General features: G+C 44.7%; 1 protein-coding gene and 1 long non-coding RNA gene across 6 annotated transcripts in view; one reads left to right on the plus strand and one right to left on the minus strand.

Annotated features, from left to right (window-relative positions):
- Positions 1–281: 281 nt before the first annotated feature.
- On the minus strand, positions 282–2,566 carry LOC140408570 (uncharacterized). The gene is made up of 2 exons (XR_011940143.1): positions 2,414–2,566; positions 282–711 (listed from the first exon to the last, which is right to left on the minus strand). It is a non-coding gene; the product is annotated as an uncharacterized lncRNA (long non-coding RNA).
- The window catches only part of sorcs2 (sortilin-related VPS10 domain containing receptor 2), a 963,142-nt gene continuing 951,161 nt past the window's right edge, over positions 2,202–14,182 (plus strand). For 3 of the 5 annotated variants that reach the window (XM_072495949.1, XM_072495950.1, XM_072495951.1), the window contains exon 1: positions 2,202–2,689. In XM_072495949.1, the coding sequence (XP_072352050.1) occupies positions 2,342–2,689 (348 nt within the window). In that variant the 5' untranslated portion in view covers positions 2,202–2,341. The remainder of the gene's footprint in view (positions 2,690–14,182) is intronic. The other 2 variants (XM_072495953.1, XM_072495954.1) reach the window with 1 other exon arrangement.

Consider the following 14,182-nt stretch of genomic DNA (forward strand, 5'->3'; position numbering starts at 1 on the left):
TAAATTAATTTAAAGTAGAAAGTAGATAGAACCTTTGTTAATTGATCCGTAAAGGTAGAGTTTCTTTAAATTTAAAATAAAGCTCGGTTTTGACTAAAAATACTATTAATAATCAGAATTGTTCTATTGAAAATTATGAAGTAAAAAAATCTTCCTATGTACTTTATCACATTGCCTTTGTACATATCCATGATCCTCACTTACAATGGCATTTAATGAGAACTTTCAATGCTAATCAGAGCACTGAACTGTAACAAGGAAAAACTGATTTAAATCTATAGTAAATTGCAGGTTTTGGTCAGCAGAAGGCACTGTAATATTGTTTCCTCACAAAGCATGCAAAATGTTTGAAAAAAATTCAAAATGTTAGTTTTGGTCTCTACATCTGAAATGTTTCAGATCCAAATATAAGAGGTTCTCCAAATTTTAAAAGTGGGTATTTTATAATAACATGGTTAGGTTTATTAATTGAATTGGCACATAATGCCTTAATTGAAGATTTTTCAACTTATTTAGCTTCTGGCAAAAGTTTCTTCCACTGATGCGAGTCTGCTGCTGGGTGCTGTGGGAGGTGGAGAACGGGTTGATCTGGATGCTGGTAACTCCATTGTACTGTTGCCTGTTTCCTGTTTAATGCAACCTTGATTTTCTCTGTGTATTTATACAGTAGCTTTGTGTTGTTTGTATTGCTGTTTTGTAGCAGAAAGGTGCCTGTGTGTATTTAAAAAAAAAAAATTTCATTATAAACTTGTATCAAAGCAGGTTACAACACATAAACAACCTGGGAAACATACTTCCCATTAATCAACTATTCAGGTCTGTACAAACTTTTTCCCTTTTGCACCCCCCCCCCCCCCCCCCCCCCGGCACGCGACGAGCAGCTCCTCAAACATGGTCACAAACATCTCTGAACTTTTCTCAAACCCTCCTGAAGAGACCCTTAACTCATATTTTATCTTCTCTAACCGCAGGAAATCATACAGGTCATCCAACCAAGCCGCTGCCCCCAGTGGCGATGCCGACCGACACTCCAGTAAAATTCATTGCTGGGCAATCAGAGAGGCGAAGGCCACGACACGGCCTTCCTCCTCTCCATGAGCTCCGGATTCTCTGAAACCCTAAATATTGCCACCAAAGGGCCCGGTCCACCTCCTCCTCCACTATCCTGGCTAAGACCACGAACACTCCCGCCCAGAATCTTCCCAATTTTTCCGCAACCGCAAAACATGTGTGCGTGAAGGTGCCCGTGTGTATGGCACGGTGCCTTCTCCTTGTTGGTTTGTGGTTATTGTGATGTGTACTGTTAATTTTGTTTGTATCTTTTGTGTAAAGGTATTGTTTACTGCTTAATAAAGAAAATAAATCTGGCAAAAGTCTGCACTTGCAGCTGATACTTTCGCTCAGAGCTATAATTCTGAGCTGAATTTGGATTGTGTCACCTGAATAAATGCATGGTTCCTAATTTACCGGGATCCCTTTGTTCCATGCAGTTAGCAACGCTGAGGAATTTATTTCTGTCACAGTTCCTGCTCGAAAGTGCTTCAAACGTCTTTAAGAGTAAGAGACCACATTTCCAGCTCATTACTGAGGTAAAATTTACATTTAGTGTTATTAAAAAGAGGCTGAGTCTGTACGTGGCTCTTATGTGAGAGAGTTGAAAAAAAAATGACTGAGGATTACATCCCAGTTGTAGCTCGGGTTGTGAACACTGGATTGTCCTGAAGTCTCTGGAATTAGAGAGTAATCCCCTGGACACTGTTGCAAACAACCTGGATGAAGCATCATTAGGGCATTAGAAACAATTGTGCGGATTTTGTTTTGTTTGAAAACTTGCATTTATTTAATCCTAAAAATATTTTAAAATATGTCAGAGTTAGAGATGGGAGGTAATGTGAAATCTCCAGACATATGTCCAACCGCTGTTGGCAACCCTAGTTGTTAGCCTTTTATGTTCTATAACCATAAATCAATGGAAGGGAGGAGGAAGACATGAGATCAGGGAAAATCGAGAGTGCGGTGAGAGACCTGAGGCCCGGACTGATTGGAGAGAGAGAAAACTAGATGGAGAAAGAGTTTAGATTGTGTTTCCTGAGTGACTGAGCTTCCCTCCAGCAGATGGTGCTCTTGGCCGCCTGCCTGAGTGTGAGTGATTGAATGAGCAAAGGAGGGGAAAAAGCTCAGTGAGCTTTAACTGAGCTGCTGTTCCACCCTCTTTTTCTCTCTGTAGGTCTGTGTGCGTGAGACTGGAACTGTCTCAGGGTTTGGATCACACACACACACACACACGTATTAAATCCACTCTGGTTAGCAGCAGCTTTGCAAGGACCACGGCCACCTGATCATGGCAGTCGTGGTGCACAAGGGCAGTGCCCTTTCCTCGGCTCCCCGGACACGGAGCTCGCTTTCCGGATACCTGTGGCTTTGCATTTCCTTCGGGCTTTTCCTGCTCCCCGAGGCTCTGGCCGGGATCTCAGTGCACTGGGAGCGGATCGCGGGCACCGGCATTGGGAGACAAGAACGCGGGACCGGCGGGGCTCAGGGTGAGCGGGCCGGGCTGGCCGAAGGATTTCGGGTTAAGAGGTCTTATAGCCCGCAACAGGAGCCGGCTCTGGTTAGCACCTCCTTCATCCTCAGAGGAGACGCTTCCCACAACCAGGCGATGGTACACTGGACAGGAGAGAACAGCAGCGTAAGTCAGCGCCGGAGCTAATGCTCGGCACTTTTCAAAGCCATGTGGAAACATTGTCTTCATGTCTGTTGTAAAAATGTACCGTGGACACAAGCTCCCGTGAGTCACGGCTCGATACCGATTGACATGCTCCCCTTATTGTCGCGGGTTGGGTTTGATACATTTGTAACTCTGGTGAAGATACATTTTGAACCAAATGTAACATTTGACTGGGGACCTTGTGTAGCACGCATTGACCCGGGGCATGTGCTCAACATCCCGGCACTGTTAGAAACTTCACCTCAGAAATATGTGTGTGTGTTAGTGAGGGGGGAGCGGCTGCTCTGCTCGGCAAAGGAGAAATGTTTGGAATAATGATTTTGTTTTCTCTCTCTATAAGTATCTGGCCCAGTTGCCGGAGGAAATCGCGCGCGCCACAGGACAGCCTTTCGCCCTTCCCGCTCTCTGCCGCTGACTACAATCCCCTCAGTCCCCATCCCCACTACGGTACGGGCTGGGCTGGGGTGGGAGGCACTTGTGCTGTCAGGGGCTCTAGCCTCAAGCCAGCAGCTGTTAACGCCGCTCCTCATTCTGGAATGGAGTTGCACGCTATCAGGCTCTTGCTACACGTGGGCACAGCGTGATATTTACATCTGGCATAGAGAGAGAGAGCACCCTTCCTTCACCCGTCAGAGATGTTCGCTATTGTGCGCACACTTTACTGGTGGGGTACTGGATTGAAAACATATTCAGTAACACTGGAGAGCACTTATAATTGAGAAAGACCGAAAGCAATCCAGGGCTACAATCTCCCACAATTTTTCCACTCTACTGCCCAGAATGTGACCCTTCTGAGTTCCAAGGGCAGTATCACATTGGCATCTCTCAGTTTCTTATCTGTGAAACATGCAGCCCATTTGCTGTATTTGGGGGGGGGGGGGGGTCACAGTTGGAACTGGTCCTAACTGCTCTCCTCTCTCATCCACAAGCACTAGCACTTTCCAATAGGTGCCACAGAGAATGGAGTCCTTGACCGATTTTTCTCTTCCCTGGCAGAGTAAAACTGGGCCTATTATTAGTAGCGCACCCCGACAGACATCAGCTGACTCAGCACAGAACAGGAATCAATCCTCGGACCTGTATGACTTTGTACGATGTGGTCTTCTGCCTTCAGTCTGCAATGGGGGAATATAATTTCATTGATGATTGTCAGGACTCCTTTGGCTGTCCTGCACCGCAGGGTAGATGATCCCAGACATTGTGTTCTGGACTATCCACAGTTGATCTTTCACTGCACTGTTCTATACTGCAGCCACATCATAGTTTGCAGGTTATAGACGACATTGGCTAATTCAAGAATTGACTCATTTGCCTGCTGATGTTATTTGCTCCGCTAACTAACGGCCCTACTCCCCTCCGCAGACACGTATCCACCTGAAGCTGTTTGCACTTTCAGGAAGGAACCAGGTTAATTAACTGATATTCGATGTTCTGTTGGCCAGTCATAGATTGTGCTCGCCACTGTCATTGTGGTCGCAGGCTTGACAACACTTGACCTGACATCTGTGAATGCTAGATGATGTGTAATTTTTGTAGAGGAAATTTCATAGCTTCAGAATTGGAGGCAATTTTGTTGAATTCATCGTAGAATCAGTGAAACTCTACAGTGCAGAAGGAGGCCATTCGATCCATTAAGTCTGCCTCGACCCTCTGAAAGAGCACCCTACCTAGGCCCAATCCCCCGCCCTATCCCCGTGACCCCATCTAACCGTTGAGGGCAATTTAGCTTGGCCAATTCACCTGACCCGCACATCTTTGGAATGTGGGAGGAAACCGAAGCATCTGGGGGAACCCACGCAGACACGGGGGTACGTATAAACTCCTCACAGTCACCCGAGTTTGGAACCGAACCTGGGTCCCTGGCGCTGTGAGACAACAGTGCTACCACTGTGCCACCGTGCTGCCATATTTCAGCATTTTTGGCCACTTGCCTAAAGAGAAGATTTGGAAACGTTAATTATTTTAATGATTGAGCAAGGTCCGTCATGACAAATCTTTTTGAAAAAAGTCTTCCAAGATGAAAGAATTTTAAAAAAATCTAGCAGCTAAATAATTAGCTTGTGCAGGTAGTTGAAGACCATCTTGTCTATTATGTTGGGAAGTCCGTTACTCCCTGTTTTGACTGTGAGCAGAGATAAGAAGGTAGAGGCTGGGACATATGTTGGCTAAGAGACTTTGTGAAACAGGAAGGCTTTGAGGGCCATCAGGTTTGTTAAAGAAAAAGCTTTTACTGAGGCAAAATGGTTAGAAATGCTGGTAGAAGTTATTTGGTTATTTTCACAGTGCCAGGGACTCTGGTTCAATTCCGGCCTCGGGTGACTGTTGGGTGGAGTTTGTTCGTTCTCCCCGTGTCACCGTGGTTTTTCTCCGGGTGCTCTGGTTTCCTCCCACAGTCTAAAGATGTGCAGGTTAGGTGGATTGGCCATGTTGTGTCCAAAAGGTTAGGTGGGGTTACTGGGTTGCGGTGATAGGGCAGGGGAGCGGGTCTAAGGGTGCCCTTTCCAAGGGCTGGTGCAGACTCAATGGGCTGAATGGCGTCCTTCTGCACTGTAGAGATTCTATAATTCTATGTTTAAGTTAAGGGAATCAATCCACAGGTGAGAACTTGTTTGGCGGACACTTTATTTTTTATTAGATGAAGCTAAGTTGTATGAATTGCATTAAATGATTCTGGTTCTAATATGTTGATATCACTAATAAACCAGTTTAATGATTTGTTTCTGGTCTCACCACACCAAATTTCTGCTCGATCCGCTCTTGGGGAGAATGAAAAAATGATGGATGTGAATACCTGATTGTGACCTTGGGAATGGACGTGGACCTGAGAAACTATTTGCAGCAGACGTGTTTGTACTGTGCGTCATTTGTAAATGTGCTTTGTTGAAAAAGCAAATTCCTGATTATGAGTCAGTATGCTGCTGGACTAAAAGCCCATGATTTCCTACCTGAGGGGTGTTGATTTGAATGTCTCCATCCTTTAACTGTCGTCCCCTCTTGGGGCATCACAGTGGCACAGTGGTTAGCACTGCTACCTCACGGCGCCAAGGTCCCAGGTCGATCCCGGCTCTGGGTCACTCTCCGTGTGGAGTTTGTATATTCTCCCCGTGTTTGCGTGGGTTTTGCCCCCACAACCCAAAGATGTGCAGGGTAGGTAGATTGGCCATGCTAAATTGCCCCTTAATTGAGAAAAATTAATTGGGTATTCTAAATTAATTTTTAAAAACTGTCGTCCCACCTCTTTGAGATGCTGATTCACACTGGAAAATTTCTCTAGTGCCTCATCAAATCGCTATTCTTCATAAAGCCAAAATGCGAATGCCACAGGCTCTTCCATTGGAGGAAAGGGGCACAGCACATTCACCCCTCAGCAGTATTCATTTCGGCAAGCGCTTTGTAAAAGATACTCACTGAAAGAAATCTGGAGTGAGACTGGTGTTTATTTTTGCCTCTCCTCAGCCTGGATTGATGAAGCAAATGTAAAATGCCTACCATTAACCTGTTTAATATTAGTTAACTCGATGCAAGCTGGAGATCAAATTTTATGCTCTCTTGATCTTTATGGCTCAGTTGCAACATCAGATACAGCTTGCATTTACATATTGCCTTTAATGTAATAAAATGCCTGAGTGCTTCAGAGGAGAGTTAGCAAACTAATTTTGACGTTGATGCAGAAAAGGAGATATTAGAGCGAATTAGCAAACACTTATTCAAGGGGTTTACGGAAGATAGATTGTGGGAGCGTGGCCAGGTGTGCATTGGAATAGTCAAGTCTGGAGGTAGTAAGAGCACGGTTGAGGGTTTCAGCGGCAGATGAGCTGAGGCAGGTGTGGATCTGGACAAGGTTAGCAATGGCGCGGAGAGGTGCTCATCATGAGGTCAGATATGACACCAAAGAAGCAAACAGACTGATTCAGCCTCAAACAGTTTCCAGGAAGTGGATGGAGTTGAAACAAGGGAGTTGAATTTGTGACTGGGCCCAAAGACTCTGGCTTCATTCTTCCAGCTATTCGCTGGAGGAAATTTCTGCCCTTGTCCAGTATTGAACATCTGATAAGCAGTCTGACAATTTAGAGACAATGGAGGAGTTGAGGCAGGTGATGGCAAGATAGAGCTGGGTGCCACTAACTCTGTTTTTGGATTATGTTGCTAAGGGGTAACATATCAATGAGGAACTGGGATTTAATTTTAGGAGGTACTGGATTGGATTGGATTGGTTTATTGTCACATCTACTGAGGTACAGTGCAAAGTATTGTTCTGCGTGCAGCTCAAACAGATCATTCCGTACGTGAAAAGAAAATACATAATAGGGCAAACATAAAATACACAATGCAAATACTTAGACACAGGCATTAGGTGAAGCATACAGGAGTGTAGTACTATTCAATAGAGACCAGAGCTGTCCATCAGTCCATAAGAGGGTCAATTAAGAGTCTGGTAACAGCAGGGAAGAAACTGTTTTTGAATCTGTTAGTGCGTATTCTCAGACTTTTGTATCTCCTGCCCGATAGAAGAAGAGTGAGTAAGCGAGGTGGGAGTGGTCTTTGATTATGCTGTCCGCTTTCCCAAGGCAGCGAAGGTATAGACAGACTATCGATGGGAGGCGGGTTCGTGTGATGGACTGGGCGGTGTTCATGACTCTCTGTAGGTTCTACTAGTCTTAGACCGAACAGTTGCCATACCAGGCTACGATGCAGCCAGGTAGGATGTTTTCTATGGTGTACCTGTAAAGTTGATTAGAGTCAATGTGGACATGCCAAATTTCCTTAGCTTCCTGAGGCAGTATACTGCTGTTGTGCTTTCTTGGTCATAGCATCGCCGTCGGTGGACCAGGACACCTTGTTGGTCATGTTCATATCTGGGAGGGCAGCACGGTGGCGCAGTGGTTAGTGCTGATGCCTCACGGCGCCGAGGTCCCAGGTTCGATCCTGGCTCTGGGTCACTGTCCGTGTGGAATTTGCACATTCTCCCCGTGTTTGCGTGGGTTTTGTCTCCACAACCCAAAGATGTGCAGGGTAGATGAATTGGCCATGTTAAATTGCCCCTTAATTGGAAAAAATTAATTGGGTACTCTAAATTTTAAAAAAATGTTCATTCCTTGTAGTTTGCAGCTGTCAACCATCTCCACTTCGCCCCCTTTGATGCAGACAGGGGTTTTGTACAATGTTTTGCCTCCTGAAGTTAATGACCAGCTCATTAGTTTTGCTGACATTGAGGGAGAGATTGTTGTCACTGCATCACTCCATTAGGTTCTCTATTTCCCTCCGGTATTCTGACTCATTGTTGTTCGAGATCCGACCCACTACGGTCGTGTACATCAGTAAACTTGTAGGTGGAGTTGGAGCCAAATTTTGCCACGCAGTCGTGTGTGTATAGTAGGGGGATAAGTACGCAGCCTTGCAAGGCCTTGGAATTGAGGACTGTCGGATGGTAATCATAGAATCCCCACAGTCCAGAAGGAGACCATTCAGTCCATCGGGTCTGCATCGACCTCCCAAAAGAACACCCTACCTAGGCCCACTCCCCTGTCCTATCCCTGTAACCCCTTAACCTAACCTACACATCTTTGGACACAAAGGGACAATTTGGCATGGCCAATCCACCTAACCTGCACATCTTTACACTGTGGGAGGAATAATAATCTTTATTGTCACAAGTAGGCTTACATTAACAGTGCAATGAAGTTACTGTGGAAAGCTCCTAGTGGCCACATTGCGGTGCCTGTTCGGGTTCACGGATGGAGAATTCAGAATGTCCAAATTACCTAACAGCACATCTTTCGAGACTTGTGGGAGGAAACCGGAGCACCTGGAGGAAACCCATGTAGACACAGGGAGAATGTGCAATATCCGCACAGACAGTGAACCAAGCCGGGAATCGAACCTGAGACCCTGGCGCTGTGAAGCCAAAGTGCTAACCACTATTCTACTGTGCTGCCCAACCGAGCACCCATGCAGACACGGGGAGATGGTGCAAAACTCCACACAGACAGGAATTGAACCAGGTCCCTGGCGCTGTGAGGCAGGAGTGCTAACCAGTGTATTGAGAGGTTGAAAAAACATACTAAATGTTTTTTCTGGCTAGGGTTAGATAGATAAGAATGGAGAGGGCAGAATCCCCCGTAGTTTCAAGGATGGAAGATTCAAGAATTGTCTTCTTGAGGCAGGGATAACGATGACTGATTTGATAGAGAGGAAGCCAGTTCTTCTGCAGAGAAAACATTATAAGAATTTGTTAGCATGATGTCCAGGAATGAATGTTGGATAGTCAGATACTCAGTGGAAATAAGGTCAATGGAGCAGAAGGTGCATCTTATGGACTAGATGAGCTCAGCGTGGGGAAAGATGGGAGAGAAACTAGAAATTGATGTCGGCCTGTATTTTCCAGTGTCGCCTGCAGCCAGAATTTTCCAGTACCTGGCTGGACCCCAAATGTTATGGGATCTGTTGCAGGTGGGAGCAGAAAATCACGGCTATGAATTCCGTGCTTTGAGGGGTAACTGAGAAGATGTTTGGCCTTTGGGCTAGTGGAAGGGATGGATGAGGCAGAGTGGCTGATTGGGCGGTCTCAGTCTTATTGACGAAGAGATAAGTGATTTCCTCGCAATTATGGAAGTGTGGGTGGAGGAGCCGAGGGGGTTTAAGATGACAGTTTGCAGTAGAAACAAGAGTAATTTGGCATTAAAAAAAAATCAAAAATCTTTGTCACAAGTAGGTTTACATTAACACTGCAATGAAGTTACTGTGAAAAGCCCCTAGCCGCCACATTCCTGCGCCTGTTAGGGTACACTGAGGGAGAATTCAGAATATTTAAATTACCTAACAGCACGACTTTCAGGACTAGTGGACGGAAACCGGAGCACCCAGACAAAACCCACGCAGCCACGGGGAGAACGTGCAGACTCTGCACAGACAGTGACCCAGCAGGGAATCGAACCTGGAACCCTGGCGCTGTGGAGCCACAGTGCTAACCACTGTGCTACCGTGCTGCCCCATTCCAGGAGGATGCTAGAAAGTGAACAATGTTGACAGACAAAATAGTACGTTATGTTGTCCAGCCAAATTTGGCAGTGGATGACTAAAGTCGCATGTCTTTACAAGTCTGCATCTCTTGGGCTTAACCGAGCAGAGGGCCGCACCAATTAATGGGTTTGATCAGGACAAGTATATCAAGAGTAGAGGTGAAGGTGCAAATGAGCAGATCAGTAGCTGCAGAAATGCAGCGTTGACTGGAGGGCTAAAGGCTTGGCAGTTGGCATTTTGAAAGCACTGTTGAATTGGAAAAGAGTGTTTTCCACGGTGGTCAGAGAAGGAAGTAGAGTTGGGAGGAGAAGGTGGGTTTGGGTTGGAGAGCGATACAAGGAAGTGATCAGAGGTGACCTTATCTGCGATTGATACCAGTGCACGCTGAATGATGGAGTTAATGTGATCTTAACAGGCTAACTGGGGATGTCATTGGTGTTGGTACTTTGTATAAAGAACACAAATCTAGGGAGATTCTATTGGTTTCCCATAGTAACTCCAGCAATATCTATAGAACCCCCAATGAATTGCAAACTCGAACATTTTATCAGGATCCAGTTTTCCATCTCTTGCCAGCAACAAAACAGCGAAGGTATGATCTTCTGACATCTTGCTATTGGCATTGAGCCTTGCCTGACAAAAATGAATACTAGATATTCAATAATATAATGTGCATAATTTCCAGTTATTTAATATACATTAATTTAAAAAAGTGACTGGACTATGCCAGGTCACAATAACTCACACCTGTCCCCCTTGCCTGTGCTACTATTTATCATTTTAATAGCAAGTACATTTCTGATTTTAAAAACAGAACAGCTGAGCACATGCTGCCCCATACTGTGCCTTCAGGTCTTGCTGTAGGTCATATTTTTGTCATATAAATGTGTGCGCACCGGGTGTCTTTCACTTTCCCTCTCACCTGCCAGTCCACCCTTCCCTCACTCCCCCTTTATCATATTCTTTTAAACTATAATTATCATATATCGCTTCAGTTCCTAGCTGATACCACTACAGCATTCTTTTGCTGTATGCCAAATGTACGCCATCTGCCTTGCATAGAATGACAACTAGTGGAGGCATAAACATTAACTTGATTGCTTTTGCTTGTTTGACATCTCTAACTGTTGTTCCCATTTCCCTGATAGTGCTGTTTTTAAAAAAAATTTCGTGTACCCAATCATTTTTTTCTTTCCCAATTAAGGGGCAATTTAGCGTGGCAATCCACCTACCCTGCCCATCTTTGGGATGTGGAAGTGAAACCCATGCAGGCACGGGAAGAATGTGCAAATTCCACAGACAGTGACCCAGGGCCGGGATTGAACCCCGGGTCCTCAGCGCCATAGGCAGCAGTGCTAACCATGGTGCCACCGTGCCGCCATGATAGCACTCTTTCAATGTTATTCTTTATTTTTGGAGTAATTGAAAGCAGCAACATTAAACATCCCTTTACCTCACCTATGTTTTTGATTATTTTTTCAATTTGAATTTATTCAGTGCTGTTGCAGACAGTGATTCAGAACCGAGACTGATTCATAAGTGAATCTTTTCAAGTTTTGCTAAAAATATGAAATGTTATGAATATTTTAATGAATGTCGGGCAGGTAGATGCACTCTGTATGACCTTTGCTTGTGACAGCAATGGGAAATAATCATTTCGCTAATGTGGCTGATATCCTTTACAAGAGAGTAATAGTTAGTATTTTGTGGAAAGAGGTTACTTTTTAGATAGTCAATTTGCATACATATCATGGATTTAATAAGCAAAGACATAACATGTAAATTTTAGTCAAGAAAATTATTAAACTGTCAATTTTTCTGCTAAACTCTTTCTGGCAGTATAATTTCATGTACTCTCCTTTGATTTCTGGCAATGCAAAATTTACGGACACAATGTAAATATGCCAGTTAGGGTGGTGATTATTCTTCATAGATGGGATTGGTATTTTGTACCTTTCATAGCCAATTGTCCATAGTAATCGGATTTTCATTTAGCCTCTTTTGCCGTCCCTGTAGTTAATTTCCCTTGCAAGTGTAAAATTCTTATTATGCTGCACATCCCATCAATTCATTTTTGACTTATGCAGAAGCTAAAACATTAAATGTGGGGTAGTCATTCACCTGATGTTGAGAGCTGTAGTCTAACCAGTTTTTTAGTGAAGGTCACTATCAAAGTCTCACCATAAAGGATCATAGAATTTAAGTGTAGAGGGAGGCCATTCGGCTCACCAGCTCTGCACTGGTCTTTGGAAAGAGCACCCTACTTAACCCCACTCCTCCACCCTATTCCTGTAACCCAGTAACCCCACCGAACCTTTTGGACATTAAGGGGCAATTTAACATGGCCAATCCAACTAACCTGCACATCTTGTGACTGTGGGAGGAAACCAGAGGATTTGGACGAAACCCATGCAGACTCGGTGGGGAAAAGTGCAAACTCCACACAGTCACCCAAGACTGGAATTGAACCTGGGTCCCTGGCGCTGTGATGCAGCAGTGCTAACAACACGGCAGCACAGTGGCACAGTGGTTAACACTGCTGCCTCATGGTGTCAAGGATCCGGATTCGAATCCTGACCCTGGGTCACTGTCCGTGTGGAATTTGCACATTCTCACGTGTCTGCGTGGGTCTCACCCCCACAACCCAAAGATGTGCAGAGTAGGTTGATTGGCCACACTAAATTGCCCCTTAATTGGGAAAGAAATTACAAGTCTCACCATAAAGCAGGTTCTGAAAACATTTATGTTTAATTTGAAATATCTTTGCTCTGACTCTCTTTTTACTGAATCCCAGCTTTTGTGACATCTGACAGCTGGAGGGCTGTTAAATGAAGTGAGTGAGTCAAATCAACCAACAGGTCTCCTAAGGACAACAAATGAGGCAGAAGATGGGTCACAAATAGCTGCAGAGCTGCAATTTGAGTACCAGTAATTCAGAGGAAACATTATAGGTTGCAGTAAGTTATGTCATAGAATCCCTACAGTGCAGAAGGAGGCCATTCGGCCCATCGAGTCTGCATGTTGGAAAGAACACCCTACCCAGACCCACGAACCCACCCGATCCCCATAACCCAATAGCCCCACCCAGCCTTTTGGAAACTAAGGGGCAATTTAGCACGGCCAGTCCACCTAACCTGCATATCTTTGGATTGTGTGAGGAAACCGGAGCACCCGGAAGAAACCCACAAAGACACAGGGAGAAAGTGAAAACTCCACACAGTCACCCAAGGCTGGAATTGAACCTGGGTCCCTGACGCTGTGAGGCAGCAGTGCTAACCGTTGTGCCATGCCGCCGTGAATGAAGAAACAACTTCATTAATCGGAATAATGCTTCCAATTTGGACCAATGGTTGTGGATAGTAGTAAAACGCCTGTATTTTAAAAAAATGAATGTTTTTGCATAACACCTATAACCTAGAGAAATGGCTTGGAACACTTCACACAAGTGTAAGCAGACACAATTGGACTTCTTCTAAGAAGAGGGATTGGGAAGAATCATTAAATCTGAGTAACTTGGTAGGCTTTAAAGAGGAAAAGGAAGTGGAGAGTTCAGGGATGGAATTCCAGAGTATCGGGCTGGGATGGCTGAAGACACAGCTGCTAACAGCGAGGCAAATGAAGCTAGGGGGAATGCACAAGAGGTCAGAGGAATGCAGTTTTCAGGAGATTGTAGGGCTGTGGGAGGATAGGGAGAAAAGAAAGGTAAAGGCCATGAAAGGATTTAACAGAGGATGAGAATTTTAAATTTCAGGCATTGTGGAACTGAGAACAGGGGTGAATGGAATTTGGTGTGGGAAAGTAAACCTGATCATCTTCCTTTTATTAAGCAGAGTGTCATGGAAAACATGAGCTCTTGAACCACAATGCTATTTTCCTCGGTTGATAAATGAAGTACGAATTACCAGAGAAACCTTTTGGTTGATACAAGCCCAGGGACATTTTGTACAATGTAGCTATCACTGCTGTTGATGAATCTGAACTGTATTGATAGCACCACTGATTTGAAAGGCAGAAGAATTCAGTCTTTGTTGCTGGTTAATTTTTTTCCCCCATTTCTTTTCACCTCCACATGAGGTCCTTGCCCCTGGCAGAATGCATTGACAGTCAAATTGAAAATGGGCAGGTATTTTTTTGGGACCCACTAATAACAATTGTTTGGAATTGGTTGATTATTCGTATACCACTCCACAACCCATCGCAGCTCTTTTGCTGACAGTTCTTGTTGAATTTTGGAATATAAGTGGAGGTAGATTTACTCGTAGGAACCTTGCCCAGCATCTGTGGCAAATCAAACATAATTAAACAAAACCTTCCAGCTGTACATCAAAAACCTTCTTAATGCCTGGAGTTTAAATGCTGAGTTCTACCATTGCAGTGGCATCGAGTGCCCATGCAATGACTGTCCTTGCTGTCACAATCTATCTACTTTGATTG

Source organism: Scyliorhinus torazame, chromosome 3 (assembly GCF_047496885.1).
Source record: "Scyliorhinus torazame isolate Kashiwa2021f chromosome 3, sScyTor2.1, whole genome shotgun sequence".
NCBI lineage: Eukaryota > Metazoa > Chordata > Chondrichthyes > Carcharhiniformes > Scyliorhinidae > Scyliorhinus > Scyliorhinus torazame.